Below are 27,232 nucleotides of genomic sequence, written 5' to 3'. Positions count from 1 at the left end.
TCAGGTAAATGCAAAATATGAGTGTATCTAATAATGCACAAAGAGATACTTTCAAAAGGTAACACATCCAGAGATAAAAGCTATTTTTTGCTGTGTAGAATAACCAAATACAGATCTCTTATGGAATGTGTCTATTCTGGAATTATATAGTTTTGTTTGCATAACTGTGTTTAGACTATAGGAAGCTACTTCTGCAGATTGATTGTTAGCATATGAAGAGATAAAATGATTGTGATATGACCTGTTCTGTTTCAGTGTCTGTTGAGGAACCCGCTGCTGATATGCTTCTCCCTGTGCAAATCCACAGAGTCCCTCACTTTTAAGGGAGCTTCGAAATTTGTGCCCAAATATTTAGAAAATCAGTTTTTGTTAACGCCCTCACTTGCCACTATGCTCACAGGTAGAATTTTCTTTTTACTGTGCAGATTTGAAAATTTCTACAATATGTATATTTAAGTGTGATATGTATATTTAAGAAGTATGTCATGTAAACCGAAGATACAGGCTGCAGTGTACTTGAATGCCACTTACTATAACTATAAAAACATGAACATTCTATACTACATCAATATTTTTAATGTTGTTTTTATAGCTCACTATCTTTCAGCCTCCCCCTCTAAATACCTGCCCATTTCTTTTCCTCTTCTCTGCAGGAAACGAGTCTTCTCAAGCCACAATGTGTTCTTCCTTTTTGTGCTTTTATACCTTTCTGCTTGTGGGTCTGTACCCAGTGATTTTCTAAAAAATTCACATCATTTCCTACTGATTATTCTATTTATTTCACCAGAAATTATATCTTTCAGATTCACAATCATTTGAACTTAATACATTGTAAATCTTCTGTGGTGTTCCTCATTCTTTAACTGCCAGAGACATACAGCTGTTAATACATGCAGTTATATACTCATTATTATACTAAGAGACATGAAATTAGATTTAACCTTAATTTCTCTAAACAATGTCACAGTGCATAAACCCATTGGTATCCCTTCATTTGTGTTTGTAAATGTTGTTCTACGTTTTGACACTAAACAGGAATTGCTATTGTTTACAGTTTAATCTTAAAAGTGTATTGAAAATTTGACTCTTTAAGAGACTTCTCAACAATACTTCTAAAAGGAGGTATTAAAAGGTTCTAGAGTTAATTGAAAAGTGATGAACAAAAAAGTTCATTTTAGGCTGTAAAAAAATCAAGCAGGTTTCCAGGACAGGCAGAGCTACACAGAAAAACCATGTCTCATATAACCAACCAAAGAAGCAAACAAATAAAAAATAAAACATAACCAAACCAAACAACAATGAGTCAAGCAGGCATGTTATAGCATTTAGTGTAACCTGTGATAGAATAGTAAAAATAATATTTACATTAATCTTTAATTATATAGGGGCCAGAAAGTGGTAAGAGAAAAGAACACAAAGCATATGGGGAAAAAACAAATGTTCCCAAGTACAGAAGCCTTGATCATAAGCAGACTATTGAGATTTTCTTTTCTAGTGTTAGGTTTCCTCATATGTTTACATACTGAAGTCTCAATGAAGAAGACAAAATGTATATTTTTCACTATTACTAAGCTGAAAACCTGTGTCTGGACAGGTCATAGGCCCTAGGTAAGAACATACTACTATTATTCTGCTAGTTGGATATAGTATGAAATCAATTTCTAGCAATTTATTATTATTCCATAGATTAATACATCTTTGGTCTTTAATTAATGGTCTTTTCATACATCCTGAAGCACCAGCCTGTGTATAATAGATGTACTAACAATTGTATACTCTACCGTGCCTTGTAAGGATGACCTTCCATGCAATTGTGGTATCAATAGTAATGACTTAGACTCATCTAATCCTGTCATTCTGCAGAGTTTTCAAGCTTCTCTGCCAAAGCTTTGATTTTTCAAGTGTCGTAGAGTAAGTTATATTATGTTTTGAGATGCTCCCTACTTTAGAAAGTCATTGGCCTGTAGTTTTCTGAGAAAGTCTCCTAGAAAATCCTCCCTCCATTCTCATCTGTAAAACCACCTTTCACAAAGAGCTGGAACTCAAGGAAGTAATCTGATGTCTCAAGGTAGACTCTTTTTTAAAAAAATATTTTTATTTTATAATTAATTCAATTTTACATATCAACCACGGACTCTTAAGAGAAAACTACCGATAACTTAAGGTAGATGTGTAAGAGAAATGCTCTCTCCCACTCCAAGCAGCTAAAAGCTGCCAATAGCTCCATGGCTCGGGCTTGGCGTTTTTGCCCAACTCATATTGTCATGCTGGGATGTGGTCTCACTAGGGCTTGCACATATGGTGTGGACACAACTGTACCTGCTGTGCCTTCATGTGTGCCTCTGCCTTGGTGTACGACGCTGTTTCTTTGTAGTTATCCACTGTCGTCTGACTTTTTACACTCTTGCTTCTTCCTCTTCCCCAGTGATCTTCCATGCAGAGCTGAGCATTCCTCAATTTCTGTCTCTGGATCTTGGCCATTGTGGGCCTCTGTGCTAATCACCATCTACTGGAGATAGATTCTTATCAGATGATTGTTGAGAAATGCATTAATCTATGGAATAATAATAAATCAATAGAAGTTAATTTTATACTATATCCAACTAGCAGAATAATAGTAGTAGGTTCTTTCCTAGGGCAGGTTTTCAGCTTAGTAATAGTGCAAAATATAAATTTTGTCTTGTTCATGGAGACTTCAGTACATTCAGAAAGTGGCTGTTTCCTCCTGTAACATTCATCTCACCGTTAGAGCAGTGGGTACATCTTGCCATGCCAGTCATTATCATTGTTCTCAGGGATAACACATGGGTATGACTGATAACTGCTGTTCTCTTCTAGTAGTGTGTATAGATCCTTCCACATTATGAAAGCTAACCAGTGAGGTTGAAGCATCCATGTGAGTACCAGCCTGATTTCTCCATGATTCATACTTCATTGCCAATAATCTATGATGTTAGGGGGGTTCATGAAGCCTCATTGTCCAACAATTCTAGAAGAAATAGCCCATTTTTCTGAGACACAGTTCCCACAAAGTGATATAAATAGGGACCAGTTAATATGTGTACTCATAGTAAATTGTAACATAGAAAACAAAAACAAAAACAAAAAAAAACAAAGCAAACAACAACAAAAACAAATCCAAATCCTAAATTTAGAGAACTCAAATTTTGTATAATGGTCACTAGTTATCCTTGTCTTTTGCTTCAGAGGAAGATATTATTACCCCAGATAACACATTTCTTCTATTAGTTTTTGAATAAATATTGTCTTGTCATCTAAAAATCATAAGCTAACTTGTCTCTTCTCACTAGGCATAGATATAATCTCTATCATCTATGCCTATTTGCACTACAAAGGAACATGTTAGCAAAGAGTTTAGAACAAAGAGCAGCATGCTTCAGTATTTATATGCATCAGATTAAAACTTCTAGGGGAAAAATCACCTGATAACTATTGTATTTGTATGCTGTAGGAAGAGACTAAACATTGGCATAATGGGAAGAAATTGCTAACTGAAGCTTTCCCTAAATATGGAGACATACAAATGCTGGAAGGAGGAGGATGCAAAAACGTATACTATTTGAACCCCAACCAGAACAAACGCTGGTGTAACTATAGTAATTTTAAATGCAATGACATTTCAAGCAAGATTTAATGGTATGAGTCAATAAGTGATGTATATCATAAAATTGTAAGTTGACATTACTCAATAACATCGTTTTAAAACATATAAAACAAAAATCACATTAAATAAATTAAAAGACCTGGGCGGTGGTGGCGCACGCCTTTAATCCCACCACTTGGGAGGCAGAACCAAGTGGATCTCTGTGAGTTCGGAGGCCAGTCTGGTCTACACAGCAAGATCCAGGACAGACACTAAAACTACACAGAGAAATCCTGTCTCAAAATACAAAAATAGTAATAATAATAATAACAACAATTAATTAATAAATTAAAAGACCCTCTAAGAACTTCTGTTTCTTCTCTTCCTCATCTTTTCTTTTAGTTGCTAGTGTTCTTCACATCTTAAATTCTAAAGTAAAATGATTTTTCTCACTAGAGTTCTTATTCTCCACTCTTCTGAAGTCCATCAAATTAATACTAATCCATAATATTTACTTGGAAATTTTTGCCCACACTATATATATTTCACTTTCTAATAAATATATCTATAAATGCCTATATAAAATATCCAAATACTTACTTTTTCATGACATTTTTCTAAACACAAAGCAGTAATGCATTTAAGTCTACTAACAAGTTTATAATGGATGTGTCATTATTTACATACTTAATTCAACAACATCATAAGTTTCTAGAAATGATTTTAACTTTTATACATTATTATTTATTCACTACTTATTTTTTTCCTTTGTGTATACCTGCATGATCTTGCAATAACACACATGTGGAAGTCACTAGACAACTTGGGGCAGTCGTTCTTACATAATACTATTTAGGTTCCAGGGAATGGTGGCATGCATCTTTTCTTATGGAGCCATCTTGCTGGCCACATAGTGACATTCTTCTCTTTAGCTTGATTTAATCTATTGGTAAGGCATTTGACTAATTTTGTTTGATGAGATGGGGTGGGATGCAGCCCAGACTGATCTTGCACTTGAACTTGATCTGTAGCTGAGGCTTCAAGTCTTCCACCTACTTTCAGGTGTGTTCTGCCATACCCAGTTTAATTGGTTTTGGTTCAACTTATCAAGCTTTTCATTTCTAAGCTTTGTATTATTTTTCAGAATCTCTCTCTATTGAGTTGTTTTCTCTTATTTTTAATTATCTTCATTAAGTCATACTGTTCATCTACTATGTATCGCTACTTTTCATATTTTTTTAATATTGAGGTTTCCACATGAGCTCACACATACAATGCTTTACTTTTATATGGATGATATTCATAATATGTTGAATTCTTCCTGTGTAACTTGGAATAATTGGTTTATTTCTCATGTGAAGTTGTGTTCATTTACTAAATAGTTTATAACACAATGTGTTTATATCTTCATCGATTGTGATCACAGTTTTGCAACAGAGATTACCCTATCAAGATCGTTGTAAACCATCATTTCTGTGATTCTTATAGAGTGGAAAAACTGCCATTTCAAGCAGATGTGTAGACAGCATAAATTTTGTTATATATTCTCAATTTTGACTCTTCCTGGAGTCATAACACTGGTAGGAGTTATAGACTTCTAAAAAAACTGTTGACAGTATCTCTGTTATTTGAAAGTGATTCTTAGGTTGGTTGCTGCATTCATGTTGCATAGTCTATGGAGTGACTGAAAGTATTTCATGGTGAAGATTAGCAATTAGAATCATAGCTTATACTTTGTGACACTCCATCACCAGAGTCAACCAGCCACATGAAGTCTGCCTTGCTGCAGCCTTGGCTGCTGTAGAATCAGATATAGATGTGATCTCTCCTACCATAATGTTTTGATCTCTATTGCTATGGTATGGATATTTGCCCTGGATTTAACCTCACTCTCCTCCCCGCAACCTGTACTGGCTAACAGGTGGAGTTGTATGCTTTCTCCTTTCATTAAGTAGAAGGTCCACTAGGGTTCAAGGAAGACTGGGCTATCACTGGAGCTAAGTTAATTCTTCAGAAAATGTAACTCGGGGTATAATGTACACCAGGCCCTTGAGTTGATGTCCAGTTATTGTGGGATGGAGAAGAGAGAAAAGGAGAACTTTTTAAAATAATATAAATAGATAAATAAAAAGAAATTGAAAGGTTGGAACTGTCACTCAGGGCTGGAACACTTGCCTATGATACATGAAAAATCCCCATTATTTAAAAAATAAAAGAAGAAAAAAGAAAAATTAGAAATATCAAATAACAAGAAATAAAAATCCATATTAAAATGATAATAAATGGAGGAAAAACATCTTCTTGGCTAGATCTCTCTGGATCTCCTAGAGTTGAAATTCTCAAGGAATAATGTGATAATAGTAGGTTGCATTTTCAGATTATTCTCATTCTTCTCAATTTTCACCAAACTAGTTGGAGCAGAAGCAGGCTTTGCCCAACATTTGACAAAGTCAGGGCGTGTTGCGTGTACTAGTGGTGTGTACCCTCTGGAGTCTACATTACTCTGCACATGGATATTGATGGTAGAGCAATGAGACTGTTTTACCATAGGAGCTTAGGAGGGATAGGCCGCTTTAAGCATATCTTCACTTAAGATGTTTTATTCTGTACAATGGATATGTAGACAGTATTGGGGTTACAGCAGGATCTCCTCATTGAACAGGAAACTAGGGCAGATATGAGTCATGCTGAATGGATACTTTTGCTTTTCAAGGCTTTTTGCAAGCTGGAGCACAAGAAGCATACAAGACATAGGGCATGCTTGGAATGCCTTTCACAGTGTGTGTGTGTGTGTGTGTGTGTGTGTGTGTGTGTGTGTGTGTGCATTAATTTGTCAGTATATTGTGTCAGAGAAACTCACTCAGGTATAACTGTCTTGACTTTACCTCTGACTGCTGCTTGCCCAGCTCTGCACTGAGGTGTCCATGAGACGTCTGAGCTGTGACTGTATCTCAGTGTAGCCGAGTCTCTGACAACAGCCTTTCTAACACTAAGATTTCACCGAGCTTCTTGTTAATTTATTTTGTGAAGCAAGCTTGTTTTCAGATGCCACGCCAGGGATTTACTTAGACTTCTTGTCTGCAGGATGTCTGTGCCAACTCACCATCACTTTATTACCTAGGAGCAGAGGGTCCACTTCTCAACTAAATTTTGTATTCCAGGAGCCAGGGTATTGCTTTATCATTTTCCTTACTCTATGGAATGTGCCATGTTTTATTTACTGTGCAGAAAACTTCCAGTGCTCAACTGCCCTTACTTCCACGACAGGTTCCAAGTCTATTGTTTTGTTTTCATCCCATGAAAGAGAGAACTAGTGTTGAGTGTCCCTCTTCCATCACCTCAGACCTGAACTTGAATTTTTATTTTCTCTATTGTTTTCTATCCACTCTTCTTGTTTTTCAAATGTTACCTTTATTTTTCCCTTCTTGTTTTTTTTTTTTTTTACTCTTTGCTCTTTGGGGGCCCACAACTGACCTTCCAAAGAAATCACACAGAGGCTCATTCTTACTTATGAATGCCTGGCCTTAGCATGGCTTGTTTCCAGACAGCTTTTTTGGGGGGTGAATGAATATTTATTAAATTTTTAAAACTGTTCTTAACAATATCAATAGAATCCTAAAAACAAGATAGTTTTATAGTAAATATTTGACATGAAAATAATAAGAATGATTAAGCATATACATATACATATATATATATGGCATAAAGCCAAGTCTTTTTTTTTGTATTTTATAATTTAATTTAATTTTACATATCAGCCACGGATTCCCTTGTTCTCCCCCTCCCGCCTCCCCACTTTCCCCCCAGCCCACCCCCCATTCCCATCTCCTCCAGGACAAAGTCTCCCCTGAGGATTGAGTTCAACCTGGTAGATTCAGTCCAGGCAGGTCCAGTCCCCTCCTCCTAGGCTGAGCCAAGAGTCCCTATATAAGCCCCAGGTTTCAAACAGCCAACTCATGCACTGAGCACAGGACCCGGTGCCACTGCCTGAATGCCTCCCTAACAGATCAAGCTAATCAACTGTCTTACTTATTCAGAGGGCCTGATCCAGTTGGGGGCTTCTCAGCTATTGGTTCATAGTTCATGTGTTTCCATTCATTTGGCTATTTGTCACTGTGCTTTATCCAACCTTGTCTCAACAATTCTCGCTCATATAAACCCTCCTCTTTCCTGCCAATTGGACTACTGAAGTTCCACCTGGGGCCTGGCCGTGGATCTCTGCATCTGTTTCCCTCAGTCATTGGATGGGGTTTCTAGCATGACAATTAGGGTGTTTGGCTGTCCTTTCACCAGAGTAGGTCAGTTCCAGCTGTCTCTCGACCATTGCCAGCAGTCTTTTGTGGGGGTATCTTTGTGGATTTCTGCGGACCTCTCTAGCACTTTGCTTCTTCCTATTCTCATGTGTTCTTCATTTATCATGTTCTCTTATTCCTTGTCCTCCCTCTCTGTTCTTGATCCAGCTGGGATCTCCTGCTCCCCTAAGCTCTCTTTCCCTCAACCTTCACCCTTCATTACACCCACTCACATCCAGGTTGTTCATGTAGATCTCATCCATTTCTCTGTCATTGGGTGATCCCCGTGTCTTTCTTGGGGTCCTGTTTTCCAGGTAGCCTCCCTGGTGATGTGAGTAGCAGTCCAGTCATCCTTGTTCCACATCAAGTATCCTTCTATGAGTGAGTACATACCATGTTTCAGACAGCTTTTCTTAACTTAAATTATGCCATCTCTCTTTTGCCTCTGGGCTTTTATCTTTCTCTATTTCTGAATACATTTCCTTACTTCCTACACCATGGCTGGTTGTGTAGCTGGATGCCTGGCCCCTTGCATCCTCCTCTCCTCCTTTTCTTGTTTCTTGATCTCCTATAACCCCAGATTTCTCCTATTCATTCTTTCTGCCTACCAGCCCCACCTATCCTTTCTCCTGCCTTGTTATTGGCCATCAGCTCTTTATTAGACCAATCAGGTTTTTTAGACAGGCACAGTCACAGCTTCACAGAGTTAAACAAATGCAGCATAAAGAATGCAAAACATCTTTGCATCATTAAAAAAATGTTGCACAGCATAAACAAATGTAACACATCTTTAATATTCCACATCTTTCCTTTCACTTTTTCCATTTTTATGGAACATTTTATTTGAATATATTTATTATGGAATGATTAAATCTTGTGTTTTTGTTGTATTGTTTTTTTTTCTCTACCCACTTCTTCTGCACATTGTGGACTACATTTGGATCTGATTGGATTGCAATATTGTGTGAGTTTACTTTGCTATTCTGAGTGCTTTCTATTTTTCTATTCCTCTTCTTCTTCTTAGTTTTCCAGCTCATATTCTTCCTGTAGTTTTCCCTTTCTAGGTATTTATGCTAAAGTAGAAAAACCATAGCTTATACTGAGTATTCTGGAGTTTTCCATTATAAGACTGTTCATGTTGACCTTCTATGAGAGATCTCATTGAGTTGGTTGGTCTATTTATTGATCACAGAATGGTTTAGACAGCCTATTATTCCAATTAAGTCTCTTGCAATAAGCCATACATTCAATTACTTAATTAATAATATTTCTCAATAAGACAGCTCATAACTTCTGTGTGGTATGGACTAAGTTCCTGGCTTGAACTAGATGTCTAGTGTATAGGAGCAACACATCACCATCCCTACCAGAATCCAGTAGACCTATAATGGCTCCAATCTCAAGCACAAAATTTATATATTATGAAATCTAGATTTATTCAGTTACCACATCTTCTAGGTTTTAGGTTTTGTTTTAAAATCTGTATTGATTAGAGGGATTGTCATCTATGTGTAATTTTTTTGTATTCCCAACAGGTTGCTTTTTAACAGTTTTTTCTTTTCCTTTCCTCAGGAATGATTATCCTTCCAGGAAGTGCAGTTGGCCATTTTGTGGGAGGTTTAATTGTCGACAGATTGGAGATGTCTTGTAAGAACAAAATAAGATTCATAGTGGTGACATCTACTGTAGCACTTGTGCTTTTTATGTTAATCCTTTTCGTAGAGTGCGAAACAGTGGAATTTGCTGGAATCAATGAAGATTATGATGGGTAAATATAAGTTTGTATACTAGATTTTTAAATTATAATCGAGGAAACATTTTCCAGAAAACTAATCCAGTAACCATATATATTTATATAAGTCTTGGAATTATTGAACCTGTAAATGAAGTATAAAAGACAGTTTTACTCTTCATATTAATGGTACCAATCTCAGAGGGATGTTTATCATGTATTCATGATAGAATAAAAATTAGAATTTTGTGTTAGGGTGTGTAGCAAGTACAAGATGGTGTTAGAATATGTATAAAGTGATTTGGTCTCATGTTCTTGAACTGATCTGTCTGCATTCTTGTGAACATCAAGGATGGGTTTAATGTATGTATGTGCATGGACATGGACATTTTAATTTAAATATGTAAAAATTCAAAAGGTTTGGCATGAGTTAATATTAAATATTATACAACATAAATGCAACTGAAAACCAAAGGATTAAGCAAATGAAATTCTGAAAGAGAACAATAGCACTTTTAACTACAATTGGTAGTGATAGACATTAAGAGTGTATCCAATTGACTTAGCCACAAAATTTTAATTATGTTCTTTTAATTTCATCTAACATGAAAGATAGGCACTCATCAAGGCATTGCTTTGATGAGCAGGAGAGGAGAATGTCCTCCATATACTGAATGACCAATAGCTCAGGAAATTTAATCAGCACAAGCTTAAGGGATTTATGTCTTTAAATGTTTTTCTCTCATAAAGGAACCACTGAAACTTAGTTATTCCTGCTATGAAGGAAAAACAAAACAAAAATAAACAAACAAACTATGCCCTGTGACAATCTAGCCCTAGCTTATGCTACAGGTGGTGGAGATCCATCTGCTGTTCCTTGGAACTCTGGTGTTGCTGCTCTGAACTAGTAGGCTCTGGGCTGGCAGGAGGCATGCAGAGAGAGAACTATGAGTTCTGGTCAAATCATGCAGGAGGGTGAGCCCCAAACTTGTATGGCTGGCCTGGAATCTGAGTCCATTCTGCCTGCCCTGACAAGATGTGTATGACAGAAAATCCCCCCTCCTCCCTCTCTCCCTCCCCATCTTCTTCCCCCCATTCAATTTTTCTTAAATAATTGACAGGTATTTTATCTCTTTTCTCATGGGATTTCTTCATATCTGTTCCTAGGCATATAAAGTTGCAAAGCTATACCTCTGAATATTTTGTTTTTCTGGATCTTAACAAACATTTCAATAATTCTACAAAATGGTATGTCCCAAAGACTAAGAACAGTCCATGCTAGTACCACTCTTTCAAGGGTTGAGATCCCTTTTCAGTGAGAGGTCTGAGTTTCCTGAAACCCTAATATCTATTTAAAGAAAACTTTCCTTACCTTCTCAGAGGGTCATGTGCCCCATAATTTGGCATTCTTAGGTGTCACTGCAGGTAGCAAAATGAACCAGAAATAGATGAGAATGAAAACCCAATTCAGATTGATTTTGTCAACCTGGATCAAATTTTGGGGAGTCTAAAGCCAGGAGATATAATGTCAGCATATTTAAACACAGTATAATTTTGAAAAACATTTTCTGGTGTAATAAGATCCCCAGTGCACAAGGAAGCATAATTACATTGAAACTCAACTCAAGTTCCATGGCATTTCTTCCAAGAAGATGAGTTATCTGTTTTATCTTTAATACATAGGGAAGCATTTGGCATGGTTATGGTCATACATATAGAGTGGAGATCATATAGTCTATTAGCTACCTATGTCCTTATTGTAGGAGCTAGGGAGAGCCCCTAGCTGTACAGATAATGTAAGAATCATTTAGATACATCCAGTCCTGGCTATAAGAGCTTGCTATTGCCTGCTCAATGGATAATGCAGATCACAAGGCTGTTAATCACTTCCACTTTTTTTTCCTTTGAGGTGAAAATCCTGTATTCTTAGCATTTCTGTTTTCCCTGGTGATCTTTGAGCACAAGGAACTTTGTGCTCCTAACAATAAACTACTTTGGAAAACTGATAGTTTCCTAAAAAGTTTAAAAAAAAAAAAGGTAGGGCTAGAGAGCTGTTTCAGTGTTTAAGGACCCCTGTTCTCCTTCCAGAGGACTGGTGTGGCTGACAGCACCCACACTGAGAACCATAACTATCTCTAAGTCTAGTTCCAAGGGATTCAATGACACAATTTCGCTTCCATAGTTGCTTCACTCACAAATATACTTTTCAGCAAAACACACATATACGTAAAAATAATTCTAAAATAGTTACATGAAACCTTTCAAACAATTTAAATATTCTTTTCACACTAACACAAGAATCATGGAAACATATGTCCATGTAAGAGCAAATAAGGAAGCTGGGCGGTGGTGGTGCACGCCTTTAATCCCAGCACTCGGGAGGCAGAGGCAGGCGGATCTCTGTGAGTTCGAGGCCAGCCTGGACTACCAAGTGAGTTCCAGGAAAAGGTGCAAAGCTACACAGAGAAACCCTGTCTCAAAAAACAAAAACAAAAAACAAAACAAAACAAAAAAAATAGCAAATAAAGATCATTTGCATGTATTTATATGAACCACTTACATGCCTGGTACCTGTAGAGACCATAAGAGGGCATCAGATTCCCTGGACCTGGAGTTACAGGTGGTTGGGAACTGCATTGTGAATGTTGGAAATGGAGTTTTGGTCCTCTGGAAGGGCAGACAGTGCTCTTAAGAGCTAAACCATCTCTCCAGGACTTTCAAATGGTACACACGTAAATGTGCATTTCATTGTTTTTAGACCTTAGTAAACTTGTGAAAAAATTAATTAAATGAGCACATGTGTGGACCTTATTGATATTTTGATATGAGCAATGATAATGTAAATGATGGTGCTATGATTGTATTTAATCTCAACTTTGCAGGTCAGGTATATTTGGAAACCTCACAGCTCCATGCAACGTGCAGTGTGGTTGCTCAAGCTCCATTTACGCTTCTGTATGTGGAAGAGATGACAAAGAGTATTTCTCTCCCTGCTTTGCAGGCTGCAAGGATTCTAAAAACTTATATAATGAAAAGGTAAATTTTATTTATTATGCTTCTAGCTCTCCAGTAACACGCTCAATTTGTAAGCAGTGATTAGATTCTATTCCCACTGCTCTCTAAAATTTTGCTCTTATATTTTCCGTATTTTTTTTATAATTTAATTTAATTTTACATATCAGCCATGGATTTCTCCTGTCCTCCCGTTCCCCCCCCCCGTACCCCCCCTGCCTTTCCCCCAGCCCACTCCCCATTCACATGTCCTCCAGGGCAAAGACTACCCTGGCGATTCAGCTCAACCTGGTAGATTCAGTCCAGGAGGTCCAGTCCCCTCCTCCTAGGCTGAGTGAAGTGTCCCTACATAGGCCCCAGGTTCCAAACAGTCAGCTCATGCACTAAGGACAGACAGGTCCAGGTCCCACTGCCTGGGTGCCTCCCAAACACTTCAAGCTAATCAACGGTCTCACTTATCCAGAGGGCTGATCCAGTTGGGGGCTCCTCAGATATTGGTTCATAGTTCATGTGTTTCCATTCGTTTGGCTATTTGTCCCTGTGCTTTTTCCAATCTTGGTCCCAACAATTCTTGCTCATATAATCCCTCCTCTTTCTCACAGAAAGAAAACCCAGTTTATGCTTTCTGAGTTCCCTTTCAGCTGTGCTCACTGAACTTTGAACACAATCTTTCACACACCCAAAGGTTTCCAGGTGCTATCCTGTGAGTCAGCTCTCCTTCAAATCTGCCTTCTGCTGGGATTCAAAATGCCTACTCTGTATTTTCCTGTTGTTTCTCTATTTCTGCTCCACAGTAACTCAGATATGGATGAGATTTTTTTTTAGAGGTATTGAATCCAGTGCTCTACCCCTGAGCTTTTATCCCTGGTTCCTACTTCTTTGTGCACTATTTCAGAAAACATATCAGACATTCTGGAAAATGGAGAGCCATACAGAAATCACACGAATGAGAGAAGTATAGCTTAACTGAATTGAATGTTCTGAATGGGGGCCGGGATTGGGAGGGAGGAAGGCTTGGGGTCAGGAGGAGAGAAGAGAGGGGGATCTGTGGTTGGTATGTAAAATGAATAAAAAAATTTCTTAATTAAAAAAACCTCTAGTTACATATCTCATGGCATGTCCATGAAATTTCTTATTTCTTTGCTTGCTGATAAAGCCTACAACTGGTTAAGTTTTTTCATAGTCTTTGTTCTGTTATAAAGAGAAATTGACTAGTCTATCACTTGTCTGAGTTTGTGGGGTTCTCCTTTTTTGACTTTCTGTGTATGCACATTTTGATGAATGTGTGCATGTGTGTGAACATGAAGCACATATGAACAACTATGATAACATTTGATACTTAAAAATGGAAAAAGTATTCAGTCTCAAAATATGTGAATAAAGTAATGGTCAGAAGACAATTCTGATGTCATTCCTTAAGAGAGGTCCACCTTGGTTTTTGAGGCAGTCTTTCACAGATTGGAGCTTTCCAAAGAAGGACCCAGGGATCCACACCTTTCTGCTTTTACAGCAATGAAGTTACATGTACACCACCAACCTGGGATTTTTATGTGGATTCTGGTGATCAAACCTAAGTCCTGATTCTTGGTACTTCAATGACTCAATTATCTGCCCATGAACATTTTATAGTTGCTAATTATGTTTTCTTCAGTTTCTATCTTTTAAATAGTAAAAAAAATATGGATCTAGGTACTAAAAATCCTGTGCCTTTCCCTCCTCAGTTTCCTAGTTTTTGAAGGGAAGAGAGCAGTAAATAGGCATATTTACTGATTCATATATATACACCTATATATTAGATCAATATCTTTAGTAGCATTTATGATTTAGTATCATAACAAGGTTTTTTAACAAGCATTAGTATACAAACATGACTATAAAAAAGATTTTTGCCATTTATAACAATCATTCTTCTAAAGTGCTCTATGTTAAAATAGTATTTAAGTCTTTAAATATAAGGGAAATATAAAAGAAATAGAAAGGTATAAAGAACTCTCATATAAAGTTTTCCATCTTCAAACACTGACTAAGTTACTGTAAGTTCTTGCTTTATATGTGTATCCATTTCTTCTTCTTACTGTGTGAAAATATGTAAATGCAGCTGCAAATGCCCACCACGCCACCACACAGCAAATGAAAATTCACTGAGAGGCTAAACACAGTATCACTATTGAGCTACTCTCCTTTGCAGGAAATCCTGCTTCGGAACATTCATCTCAAGGAATTCTTTAAAAGTTTCTTATATTTCTACAGGTCACAATTAATTCATAATGCACAGCAAATATAGACAGATTCCACAAAATAGCCACCCACAGTGTACGGAAACATTTGATACTTAGAAATGGGAACAATAGGGCTGGAGAGATGGCTCAGAGGTTAAGAGCGGTACTTGTTCTTCCAAAGGTCCTGAGTTCAATTCCCAGCAACCACATGGTGGCTCACAAACATCTGTAATGAGATCTAGTGCCCTCTTCTGGCCTGCAGGGATATGTGCAGGCAGAACACTGTATACATAATAAATAAATAAATCTTTGAAAAAAAAAAAAAAGAAATGGGAACAATAGAGCATTTCCAGTGGAGAGTATGACTGCCAACTGTTGTTTAGAAAGACAATAATCTTTGATGGGAATAATTGCTCTGAATGCAAAACTGACAAAAACAAAGACTGTGTGGTTAGACAAATTTGATATGAATGGAAGTGAAGACTGTGCAGAGTCAGCATTAGTGTCACGTAGGAAAGAACTGAAATAACACCCAGACTAATTTTGATAAAACTGAGGGAAAACACTGCTTTCATTAAAACAGAAGTTTTTTCTTCATATTAATAATCTAGACAGTGAGGGCTCTTTTAGGCCACACCTTATGCTCCTAAAAGATGCTCACTCTTTTTGTTTTTAATTATTCATATCATAAAACCACTTGGACATTTCTTTATGAACTTTTATCTTTGGCTGGTTGTTTTTGCTCTCTTCTGTAGCTCTTGTTATAAGACAGCCAGGCTGAGAATGTCCATCAGTAGCTTCTTAGTTCAACAGAGACCTCATTCTTATTATCAGTGGAGGAGCCAGTCCACATCTCAGTCAAAGCATTAAGGAATCTCTTTGGTGCCAAAGGACAGTAAAGACTTTCTGTCAGAGTTCATGCTCTGATGGAAAATCAAGGCAAATCAAAGCAAAAATGTGTCTCAGATAGGTGTCTCTGTTAGGGTTTCAATTGCTACGATGAAAAAAACATGACCAAAAAGTAAGTTGGGGAAGGAAGGGTTTATTTGGCTTTCACTTCAGCATTACTGTTCATCACAGAAGGAAGTCAGGACAGGAACTCAAACAAGGCAGGATCCCAGAGGCAGGAGCCGAGGCAGAAGCCATAGAGCAGAGCTGCTTACTGGGTTGCTTCCCATAGCTTGCAAAGTCCACCTTCTTATAGAATCCAGGACGAATAGCCCAGGGATGGCACCACCCACCCTGGCCTGGTCCCTTCCCCATTGATCACTAATTGAGAATGCCTTACAGCTGGATCTCATAGAGGCATTTTCTTAGCCGAGGCTCCTTCCTCTCTGATAATGCCAGCTTGTGTCAAGTTGACACATAAAACCAGCCAGTACAGATAGGACAGCATACAACAGTAAACAAATGGACTTCTTTTTCTTTTACATCTCAATATGTAACATAAAACTACGTAAGAATGTGATATTTTGAGTCATACAAACATAAAGCATCTGATAAAGAATCCCAATGAGGGAGGTACCATAGAAGTAAGAAGCTCTTAGTAAGTATCTCATTCACCAAAACATTTATTGGCATGTAAACGTAATAGATAGTTTGAAATGAATTCTGATTTTTCTCTTAAGTGGCCCCAGGTGAGTAAGTGTTTATAGAAGCAGAGGGGAGCCCTTAGGGTCTCCTTCATCAGAAATATCCTTCAACTATTCTATGTGTATTTTTTACATACATCTTATTTATTCATTTATAGAGTCAGGGTTTGTGTGTGTGTGTGTGTGTGTGTGTGTGTGTGTGTGTGTGTGTGTGTGTGTGTGCTAGAAGCTAGCACTGAATGTCCTCCTCTGTTGCTCTCTGCCTTAACTTTTGAGTATGAGGGTGAGTGTCTACATCTGATTTTAGAGCTGGTCACACTGGCTGGTCTAGCCCTGTGCATGCTTTTACTCTCTTTATGAGTTCATTTGTATACCCGTTCTGTTTTGTCTAAAAGACCTTGTTTTCTGAGTGTACTCCATTCTCTCTGGCTCTTAAAATTTTCCTCTTCTTATACAGAGTGCCCTGAATCCTTAGAGGAGGGACTTGATGTAGACATCCCTGTTAGCAGTATATATTCTGAGGGTTCTCACTTTCTGCATACACTTGGGTCTCTGCATTTGTCCCTATCTACTGCAGGAAGAAGCTTCCATGATAAGGCCTGTGCAAGACACTTATATTGATTAGTGGATTTTCATTAGGAGTCATTTAGTGGCTATGTTCCTTTAACTGAAGAGTAATATTAGGTTTTCTGCTGTGGGACGGTCTGTATGTCAAATTGCTCTGATTGGTCAATAAATAAAACACTGGTTGGCCAGTGGCCAGGCAGGAAGTAGGTGGGACAAGGAGAGAGGAGAATTCTGGGAAGTGGAAGGCTGACGCAGAGAGACACTGCAGCCGCCGCCATGACCAGCAGCATGTGAAGACGCCAGCAAGCCACCAGCCACGTGGCAAGGTACAGATTTATGGAAATGGACTAATTTAAGCTATAAGCACAGTTAGCAAGAAGCCTGCCACAGCCATACAGTTTGTAAGCAATATAAGTCTCTGTGTTTACTTGGTTGGGTCTGAGTGGCTGTGGGACTGGCGGATGACAAAGATTTGTCCTGACTGTGGGCAAGGCAGGAAAACTCTAGCTACAAATGGCGCCCAACGTGTTGGCAAGAATTTCCACCTAAAACCTGAGAAAAGATTCTAAAACGGAGCGGAAAAACAGCTTCCTAATTGTCTCTCTCAAATGAGCAGCAGCTGCCGGTTTGAGTTACTGGCGGGTTCCTAGCGTGAGAGCTCGGTCTGCAGTATGGCAGGAATGAGGCCTCTGCAAGTGGCATATTAAGCTGCGTGGTGGATTTAGCCTTTGCTAGTACAAAACAAAAAAAGAGGTTTCTGGGCTACACGCTGCTTGGATAAAAGCATAGACCCACGATGGCTCCCAGAGCTGGCGGAAAACGTACCACTGCCATGTTGGGAAGCTGAAGTGGGCGGAGCCAGCAGCCACAGCGCCGTTTCAGGCTTAGAAGGCTGCTGTTTAAAGCAATAGGCTCAAGGTAATATAAAAAATAAGCCACAAAAAGATGGCTATCACACAGAGAATCTGGATTATGTTCTCTTTGATATTTGTAGCTGAAGAAAAACATTTGATTACAAAAGCTGTTGAGTTATGCCAAAATGTATATTTTAAAGGTACCTTGACTTCAAAATGTGGATGTAAGGATATGTTGCTTTGGAAAGGAGGCTCTGCTTTTGTTTCTACAGAAAGCCAGAGGCTATGGATTTGCTCCAGATTAAGATACATCAGGTTTGACCAGCCAAGACCACCTGAAAGGTCTCCGATGACACCATGGCCCAGATGATCCAACATCCAGAATCGTTTCAAGTCACGGACTACTCCATGATCCTAAAATTTTCTTTGCGTCCCCATAAGATACAGCGCCCCCCTCCAGCAGGAAGTAGTAAGAGAAGCTACGCCCAAATTCCCAAATATACCAAGCTTACTTTGGAGATGTGTAAAAGTTAAAACCTTCCTTTTAAAAAAAAGAAAGGGGAAGTGCTGTGGGACGGTCTGTATGTCAAATTGCTCTGATTGGTCAATAAATAAAACACTGGTTGGCCAGTGGCCAGGCAGGAAGTAGGTGGGACAAGGAGAGAGGGGAATTCTGGGAAGTGGAAGGCTGACGCAGAGAGACACTGCAGCCGCCGCCATGACCAGCAGCATGTGAAGACGCCAGCAAGCCACCAGCCACGTGGCAAGGTACAGATTTATGGAAATGGACTAACTTAAGCTATAAGCACAGTTAGCAAGAAGCCTGCCACAGCCATACAGTTTGTAAGCAATATAAGTCTCTGTGTTTACTTGGTTGGGTCTGAGTGGCTGTGGGACTGGCGGATGACAAAGATTTGTCCTGACTGTGGGCAAGGCAGGAAAACTCTAGCTACAGTTTTCTCCTGGGTCTGTGACCTATGTGGGCACATACTCTTGGCCACTAGGAAGTGTGGGGAATGGGTTACATCTCATAGAATGGGCCTTAAATCAAGTCAGATATTGGTTGGTTACTCCCACAAAATTTATGCCACTGTTGCATCAACATAACTTGCAGGAAATTCACTATTGTAGATCACAGGAATTACAGGTGGATTTGTGTTTACCTTTCTCCTTTGGTAGAGTACCATATAGTACCATGAACACTAATCCTAGTCTGTAGGGGTGAGGGCCCTAGATAGGCACCAGCACAATTCTCTATATTTCGTGAATTACAGAAGTGTTGTCTTCAGCAAGAGAACCTTGTCAGTAGTTTGTGGAGAGCAAGTTATCACCTTGGAAACAGCCTGAGTTGTTTGAGAGTTTTCATGGGGCCTCTTTGGTCAAAATTTCCTTGTGTAACCAATTCCCTCAACTGGAAGTTTCATTAGGTGCTGAAAAATATATAGGCAGGGCTTTTTCTCCCTTGCGATTTGTTGATTACATTGAGATTTCTTTTATACATGTTTATATTTTAAGAAATGTATATTATGTTTCTGCATGACATTTCAAAATTCCCTAAGTATTATCTGTCCTTCCCAGTATCCCTCCCTTTACTCTCTCTTGACTCCACCTCCCCATTTGACCCTCCTACCCTTGTCCATTCATAACTATGTTTCCCCATCCTAGGGAGATGCATCTCTTCTCGTAGTCCCTGACTCTGTATCTAACCTCTGTGAATCTATAGACTGTAGCCTGCTTGTCACTGTATTAACAGCCAATAACCACATATAACATAACATATTTGTCTTTTGAGGTTAGGATTAACTCACTCAGGGTGACTTTTTTAAATATACTTTTATCCTTTTAGTTGCAAATTTTGTGAATTTTTTTATCACTGAGTAATATTCCATTGTTTAAATGTACCATGTTTTTCTTAACCTTTCATCTGTTGATGGACATCTAGGCTGTTTTCTAACTCTGGCTATTATCAATGGATCAGCAATGAATATGTTTGAGCACATGTTTTGTGGCAGGATGTAGAGACCTTTGGGTATAGGCCCAAGAGTGGTATAACTGGATCTTGTGGTAGATCTATTCCAGCTTCATGAGGATCTGCCACACTGATTTCCACAGTGACTGTACAAGTTGGCACATCTACCTGTTCATATACTTTTAATGGGACACACTATTACCAGTTGTGTATTATTTACAGTCAAGGCTTGCACATTATCTTATATTTTTATGTTTTCTGATGGTATTATTTCTTTCTACCTGAAGAAATTCTCCATCATCTCTGAAAACTTTTCATTGGGCGTGGGATGTCAGGTTGGATATCTTCTTCACCTAAACATTTAAAGAACACAGTTTTAGCAAAGCTATACAGAGAAACCATGTCTCGAAAAACCAAAGGGGTGGGGGAAGAACACAGTTTTAGCTGGGCAGTGGTGGTGGAGGCAGACCCAGGCAGATCTCTGTGAGTTTGAGGCCAGCCTGGTATACAGATTGAGATCCAGGACAGGCACCAAAACTACACAGAGAAACCTTGTCTCAAAAAAACCAAAACCAACCAACCAACCAACCAAACAAACAAACAACAAAAACAACAGAGTTTTAAACTTTCTATACTGTGACAAATACCAGAGAGAAATAATTTGAAGAAAAATTTATTTTTCCTCATGCTTTCAAAGTGTTAGTCCATTGTCATTGTCGCTTGCTGCATTAGTTTTGAGTCTGTGGAGGATCACTAATATGGAACATTTCCCTTGCTGCATTCAGAAAGGAGAGAGGAATAAGAGACTGTGCCGCCGGATCCTGTTTTTTCTTTTTGGGTTGGGAGACTTTTAATGATTACTTCTATTTCACTAGAGGTTATAAATAAGTTTAAATGTTTTATGTGATCTTGATTTAACTTTGATAAGTGGTGCCTATCATGAAAATCATCCATTTCTTTTAGATTTTCCAGTTTGGTGGCATACAGGTTTTTAAACTCTGTCCTTATGATTTTCAGGGTTTCCTTGGTGTCTGTTGCTATATCTGATTTTATTAATTTGGATATTCTCTCTTCTTCTTTTATTTAGTTTGGATAAGAGTTTGTCTATCTTGTTGATTTTCTCAAAGAACCAACTATTTTTTTCATTGATTCTTTGTATTATTCTCTTTGTTTCTATTTCATTGATTCCAATCCCTGGTTTGACAATTTCTTGCCACCTACTCTTCTTGGGTATGTTTAATTTTTATTCTAGAACTCTCTGGTGTGCTCTTAAGTTGTTAGTATGAGATCTTTACAATTTTTTTTTTATGTAGGCACTTAGTGGTATGAACTTTCCTCTTAACACCACCATCATTGTGTCCTGTAAGTTTGGGTATGTTGTGTAGTCATTTTCACTGAATTCTAAAAGTCTTTAGATTCTACATTTCGATTTTGACTCATTCTTCATTTAGTCGAGAGTTGTTCAGTGTGCATGAGTTTCTAATCTTTTCCTTCTTTCTATTGTTAATACTCAGCTTTATTCCATGGTGGTCCGATAGGATTTTTGTATCTTTTAAGACTTGCTTTGTGTCTGAGTATGTGGTCAGTTTTGAATAAAGTTCCATGAGATACTGAGAAGAAGACATATTCATTGTGCTTGAATAAAATATTCTGTTATTACCTATTAGGTTCATTTGATCTATAAGGTATGTTAGCTCCAGTATTTCTCTGTTTAACTTTTGTCTGGATGAACAGTCCATTGGTGACAGTGAGGTATTGAAGTCTCTCTCTCTCTCACTATCAGTGTGTGAGGATCATTATGTTTTTATTTTTTTATGCTGTAGTAGTGTTTCTTTTAAAAAAGCGAATTCCCCTAGGTGTGTGTGTGTATATATATATATATATATATATATATATATATATATATATATATAATTAAAATGTCATTTTTTCATTTTTTTCCTTTGATGAACATGTAGTATATTTTTCCATCGTTTTTGATTAATTTTGGTTTGAAGTCTTTTTTTTTTTCAGATATTAAAAGGGCTATACCAGTATGCTTCTTAGGTCCATTTGCTTGTAATATCTTTTTCCAACCCTTTACCCTAAGATAATCTCTATCCTTCATGTTGAGGTGAGTTTCTTCAATGAAACAGAAGGATGGATTATGCTTTTAACATCCATTCTGTTAATCTGTGTGTAGTAATTTGAAAGAAAATTGTCCTCAAAGGGAATGGCACTATTAGGACTTTTGGCCTTGTTGGAGTATGTGTGGTCTTGTTGGAGGAAGTGTGTTCCTGTGAGGATAGGATTTGAGGTCTCTTTCTCAAGCTTCACTCAGTGTGATAGTCAACTTCCTGTAGCCAGCAAGAAGTAGCACTCCCAGCTCTAGTACCATGTTTGCCTGCATGCTGCCATGTTCTTCTTTATGATTATGGGCTGAACCTCTGAAACTGTAAATTAAATAAGCCCTCAGTTAAATGATTTCTTTATAATAGTTGCCATGGCATCTTTTCACAGGAATGAAAACTCTAAGACAGAAGTTAGTACCAAGAATAATAGGCCTGCCCATGCATTTGTCTGGAGGGATTTGGGCTTTGGTACTTTGGGTTTGGAAAGCAATGGAATGTTTTAAGCACTGTTTAATGGAGCATACTAGGAAGAACATGGAAGACAATGGTCATGGTAATGATTTGAAGTGTTGGGAGTTGGCTCAAGAGGTTTCAGAGAAGAATTTTATTAAGTTGCCTAGAAATCATCCTTGTGAGATTTTGGTGAAGAGCATTGCTGCCTTTTGCCCTTTTCTGAAGAGTCTGCCTGAGGCTAAAGTGAAGAGTTTGGGATTAATTCTCATGGCAGAAGAAATTTCAAAATAACCTGGTATAGACTCTGTCTTGTGATTTAAAAAATTATTATTTTTTTAATTTTTCAAGACCATATTCCTCTGTGTAATAGTCCTAGATGTCCTGGAACTAGATTTGTGGACCAGTCTGGCCTCAGACTCACAAGAGATTCATTTGCTTCTGCCTCCCAAATACTGGATTAAAGGCATGCACCACCACCACCTGGCTGTCTTGTGATTTTTAGTGGTAATTCGAATGAAAGTTTATAATGAAAAATAACAAGTTAAGCAGGATAAATTACAAAATGTAAAATTTGAAGGAAAAAAGAGCACCAGGAAGTGAAACGGAGCTTAATCCTATGTTCAAGGAGATAAATAGATTAAGATTTCCAATAAAGAGAGGTATGACCTCAGTGAAAGACCCCACAGCAGATAAGTTTCCAACTTGTGGGATGGAATTAAAGAAAAGTTCAGAGTCAGATGTGTTAGTGCTTAATCCCAGCACTGGGAAGGCAGAGGCTGGCAGATCTCTGAGTTTGGGGTCAGCTTGGTCTAAAGATCAAGTCAAGGACATCCAAGCATAGGCAGTAAAGAAAAACAGAAAACTCATGAAAATGCCATTAAACAAGGGGCCATGTTCCAGTCCCTGTATGCAGCAGAACTTGGCAGCTTTGGCCATGTGGTTTGGCTTTAGAGTCAATACTGGAAGAAATGGGTTACAGAATTTGCTTCTTTACATAAGAACAGCTGCCATGGCTAGGCATGTGTCAGGGGTGTCCCTCAATGGAGCCCTGGTAGAGGGACCCTTGTGTGAATCTGTGAAGTTGAAGCCTGGACTGCCTTGGAGAGCCCAAGATGGCAGAGATACCAGAGTTGTGGAATGCATGCTGGGGAGAGCTACTAACAGGGAGTGGATCCAGCCCAAAGGAAAGAAGTATGTTGCAGCCAAACCTGAATGGAGCTGGAGATCTTTCCAAGCACTACTTCCTTTTGATTTTATCCTCCGACCAATGTCTATGCACCTACTCCCACCACCCACCTCTTACTTCCCATTAAGAGACCACAGAAGTGGTAAATATCTTCTTGTTCCTCTGATGATTCAGGGAGCGTTCTCCTCTTCTTCTCCCAAGTCCCTCCCATTGAGACTTTTCTCAGTAGGATATATTTCTATTGTGTCTCCTTATTTTATTCCAGTTCAGCTTAAAGATATTTCCTCTCATTCCTGGCAGAGTGTTTAGAGCTTGGGTCACTGATGCTCTGTCTAATATGTCTGAAAATTTTGAAATTCCTCTTGAGGGCCTAATTTGCTACTTTTATATTTCCTTTACTCCTTCTTTCACAATAATAGTGCACGAATCCCACTCCATTTGACATAATTTTGTGCTTCTATTTAATAAACCCTAGGTAATTTCTCATCAGAATCTACTCTGTCCATTATTTCAGTATGAATTTTCTCACACAAAAGTAAATCCATTTCTTCCAGCTGTTGCTAAAACATGTACTTCTCTATTTTTTTAATCTTATAGAGTGTAATATTCTGAAATCTTAGCAAGTGACAATTAAACTTTATTTTCAGTCTTGCTCTTAGTCACCTTAGTTTCTGTGCTTTATAGACAATTACTGCACTGCATCATGGTCCTTCAATTGGCTCAGCACACTTCTTTAATGTGTTCTGTTTCAGAAGTCAATCATAATACTAAGGGCCTATAATACAATCCTTTGAGCATATCAGGATGATAGAAAAAGAGAAATGAAATCAATATGCTATTTTCTTCTGCTGCCGCTCTGGACTGGATCTTCATTTCTCTTAGAAAAACTTCCTCTGTGATTTTCTTGTTTTGTTTCCAATTAATTACACAGAGCTTCCAGAAAAGTCTTTCTCTGGGCGGTGGAGGTGCATGACTTTAATCAAAGCACTCGGGACGCAGAGGCACACAATTCTCTTTGAGTTTAAGTTCAGCCTGGTCTGCAGAGCAAATTCTGGGACAGTTACCAAAGGTACACAGAGAAACCCTGTCTTGAAACATCAACAACAACATAAAACCTTTTATATCTACTTTCTATATAATGGCCTATAGGATTATTTTCATTATTTTCCCTTATATAACTCATTTCATCAGCACTGAATTTTGTTGTGCTTTATTTTATTATCTTTTAAGCTGTATATCAGCTTTTATCCTTGTCTTGGTAGTTCAGTAATCTCAGCAACCAAAGTGTGTAGTGGAAGTTTCTCAGCCCAGCCCTGGCCCACTGGTCCAGACAAATCTCTCCCACCTGCAGTCCCACAGCTGCTTATAAAATACTTAATCAGAGGCTTATATATTAATTACAAGCTGTTTGGTCTATGACTCAGGCTTCTTGCTAGCTACGTCCCACATCTTAAATTAGTCTATTTCTATTAATCTATGTATCTCCATGTGTCTTGTGGCTTTACCTGTGTGTTGCTTTACATCTTGCTTCCCCCAGGGCTCTCAGCATTTCCCCTGACCCCGCCTTTCTCCTCCTAGTATCTCTGCTTGGATTCCTGGCCTGCCTCTAAACTGATTTGCCTTAGGCCAAAGCAGCTTATTTACTAACCAATGGTAGCAACACGTATTAACAGTGAACAAAAAGACCACCATCCCACAGCAAGAGTGCCTTCTAAGAATAAACATCAAAGTTCCTAAAACTACTTTTGCAATTACCAAATTCTGCACAACTTAATTTCTTATCGCATCTTGGTTTTTGTTGCTGTTTTTGGTTTTTCAGTACAGGATTACTCTGTGTAGCCCTGGCTGTCCTGAAACTCACTCTGTAGACCAGGCTGACCCCAAACTCACGTAGAACCATGAGTTTGCTTCCTGAGTACTGGGATCAAAGGTGTGTGCTGCCACCACCTGGCTCCATCCTGGTGTCTTGTTTGATTCTTTCATATGTGTTCTGCTCTAGCCCTCACTGTGCTTGGTCACTGAACATGTTAAGCATGTTCTGGCTTGCTGCTTATGACTGACTGCTTTTCTTCTCATATTTGTAACATATTGTTTTTATGTGGAACTTTCTCCTATATGTTTCTCAATTTTTTTCTCAAATACTACTCTATCATTTATGCATTCTCTGATCCTGCTAAGTATAAGAACATTTCCACAGATATTGCTTGCAATTCTGCCTTGTCTTTTTTTCTTCATAGTAACCACATATGCATTATATAAAACTGTTGCTTTTCTGTTGTCTAATTGCTTTTCTTCTTAAGTAGAATGTTCTGTAAATGGCAAACAGATATCTGTTGTATTGTTTACAATATATTTCCTCCAATTAAACTGTTGTTTGGCACACATTTAAAAACTTTGGTATAAAGACATTTTAAGCTTGGGTATTTGTATATTTATGTTATTTAACTTATCTGCTAATTCATCAACTAGGTTGATATGATTTTATACTTTTATTTTCTTAACCACTCAGGCCCAGGCCATCTTTAAACTTCCTATTAGAAGTATACTTACTTTGTTGTTTCTGTTACAAGTATTGTTTTGTAGCTCAGGATATTTTAAATAACCCAATAAATTCATATATGATCTCTTCATCTCAGTGGTGGTTTGAATGTAATTGACCTCCATAGGTTAGTAGGGAGTTGCAGTATTAGGAAATGTGGCCTTGCTGGAGTAAGTATGACCTTGTTGGAGGAACTATGTCACTGTGGGGGTGAGCTTTGGTCTCTCATATAATCAAGCTGCCCTTGGGTGGGACTCAATTCACTTTCCATTGCCTGAGGATCAAGATGTAGAACTCTTAGCTCCTTTTTTAGCACCATGTCTGCTGCATGCTGCCATGTCTCCCCATGATGACAATGGACTAATGGTCATCGTGTCTCTCCACAGTAATAAAATCCTAACTAAGACAATCTCCAAACACTATGTAAGTATTTTTACTCTCTCTCTCTCTCTCTCTCTCTCTCTCTCTCTCTCTCTCTCTCTCTCTCTCTCTCTCTGCTTCTGCCTACCTAGTACTGGGATTACAGTTGTTGTTCTGTGTGTTCTTGAAAACATTTGATCTCAGAAACAATATATCTACTGTGCTTAACAAAAATCAACTCTGTCATGATTATACACAAAACAAAGTATTAACATAGTTGTGCAATCTTTCATCATTGGGGTATTGTCCATATTTCAAATCTGAGTTAAAATTTAATTTTATTCATTACATACTTTTATTTGCTCTTAGTTTATAAACCTATCCAATGATAAAACTAGCATAATATGACTATTATTTCTTAAATTGGTAGAACTCTTCCTCCTTTACAACAATTATACACCCACAAACACCTACACATATAGTAATTCATTGACAGGTCAAATACTTCAGATTTTTCAACTAATATTGCATTTCTAAATAAGGTATGGCAAGTCTAACATGAGCATATTCATTAAAACTAGGCAGTCTAAGCTGAATGTGATTGCAAATGCTTTTGACCTCATTACTCTTTTTTTTTTTTTTTTTTTTTTTTTTTTTTTTGAGACAGGGTTTCTCTGTGTAGCTTTGCGCCTTTCCTGGATCGCGCTCTGTAGACCAGGCTGGCCTCGAACTCACAAAGATA

The 27,232-nt window shown here is 38.1% G+C and overlaps 1 protein-coding gene across 1 annotated transcript in view; it reads left to right on the top strand.

Annotated features, from left to right (window-relative positions):
* Window positions 1–27,232, top strand: part of LOC114699789 (solute carrier organic anion transporter family member 6A1-like) — a 95,928-nt gene that overhangs the window by 43,671 nt on the left and 25,025 nt on the right. Inside the window, exons 7-9 of the mRNA XM_028879078.2 lie at window positions 256–400; window positions 9,469–9,664; window positions 12,511–12,664. Coding sequence (XP_028734911.1) covers window positions 256–400; window positions 9,469–9,664; window positions 12,511–12,664 — 495 coding nt within the window. The remainder of the gene's footprint in view (window positions 1–255; window positions 401–9,468; window positions 9,665–12,510; window positions 12,665–27,232) is intronic.

The sequence above is a fragment of the Peromyscus leucopus genome, chromosome 13 (genome assembly GCF_004664715.2).
Source record: "Peromyscus leucopus breed LL Stock chromosome 13, UCI_PerLeu_2.1, whole genome shotgun sequence".
NCBI lineage: Eukaryota > Metazoa > Chordata > Mammalia > Rodentia > Cricetidae > Peromyscus > Peromyscus leucopus.
Note: the sequence above shows the minus strand (reverse complement) of the source record. Positions and strands in the feature narration are given on the sequence as shown.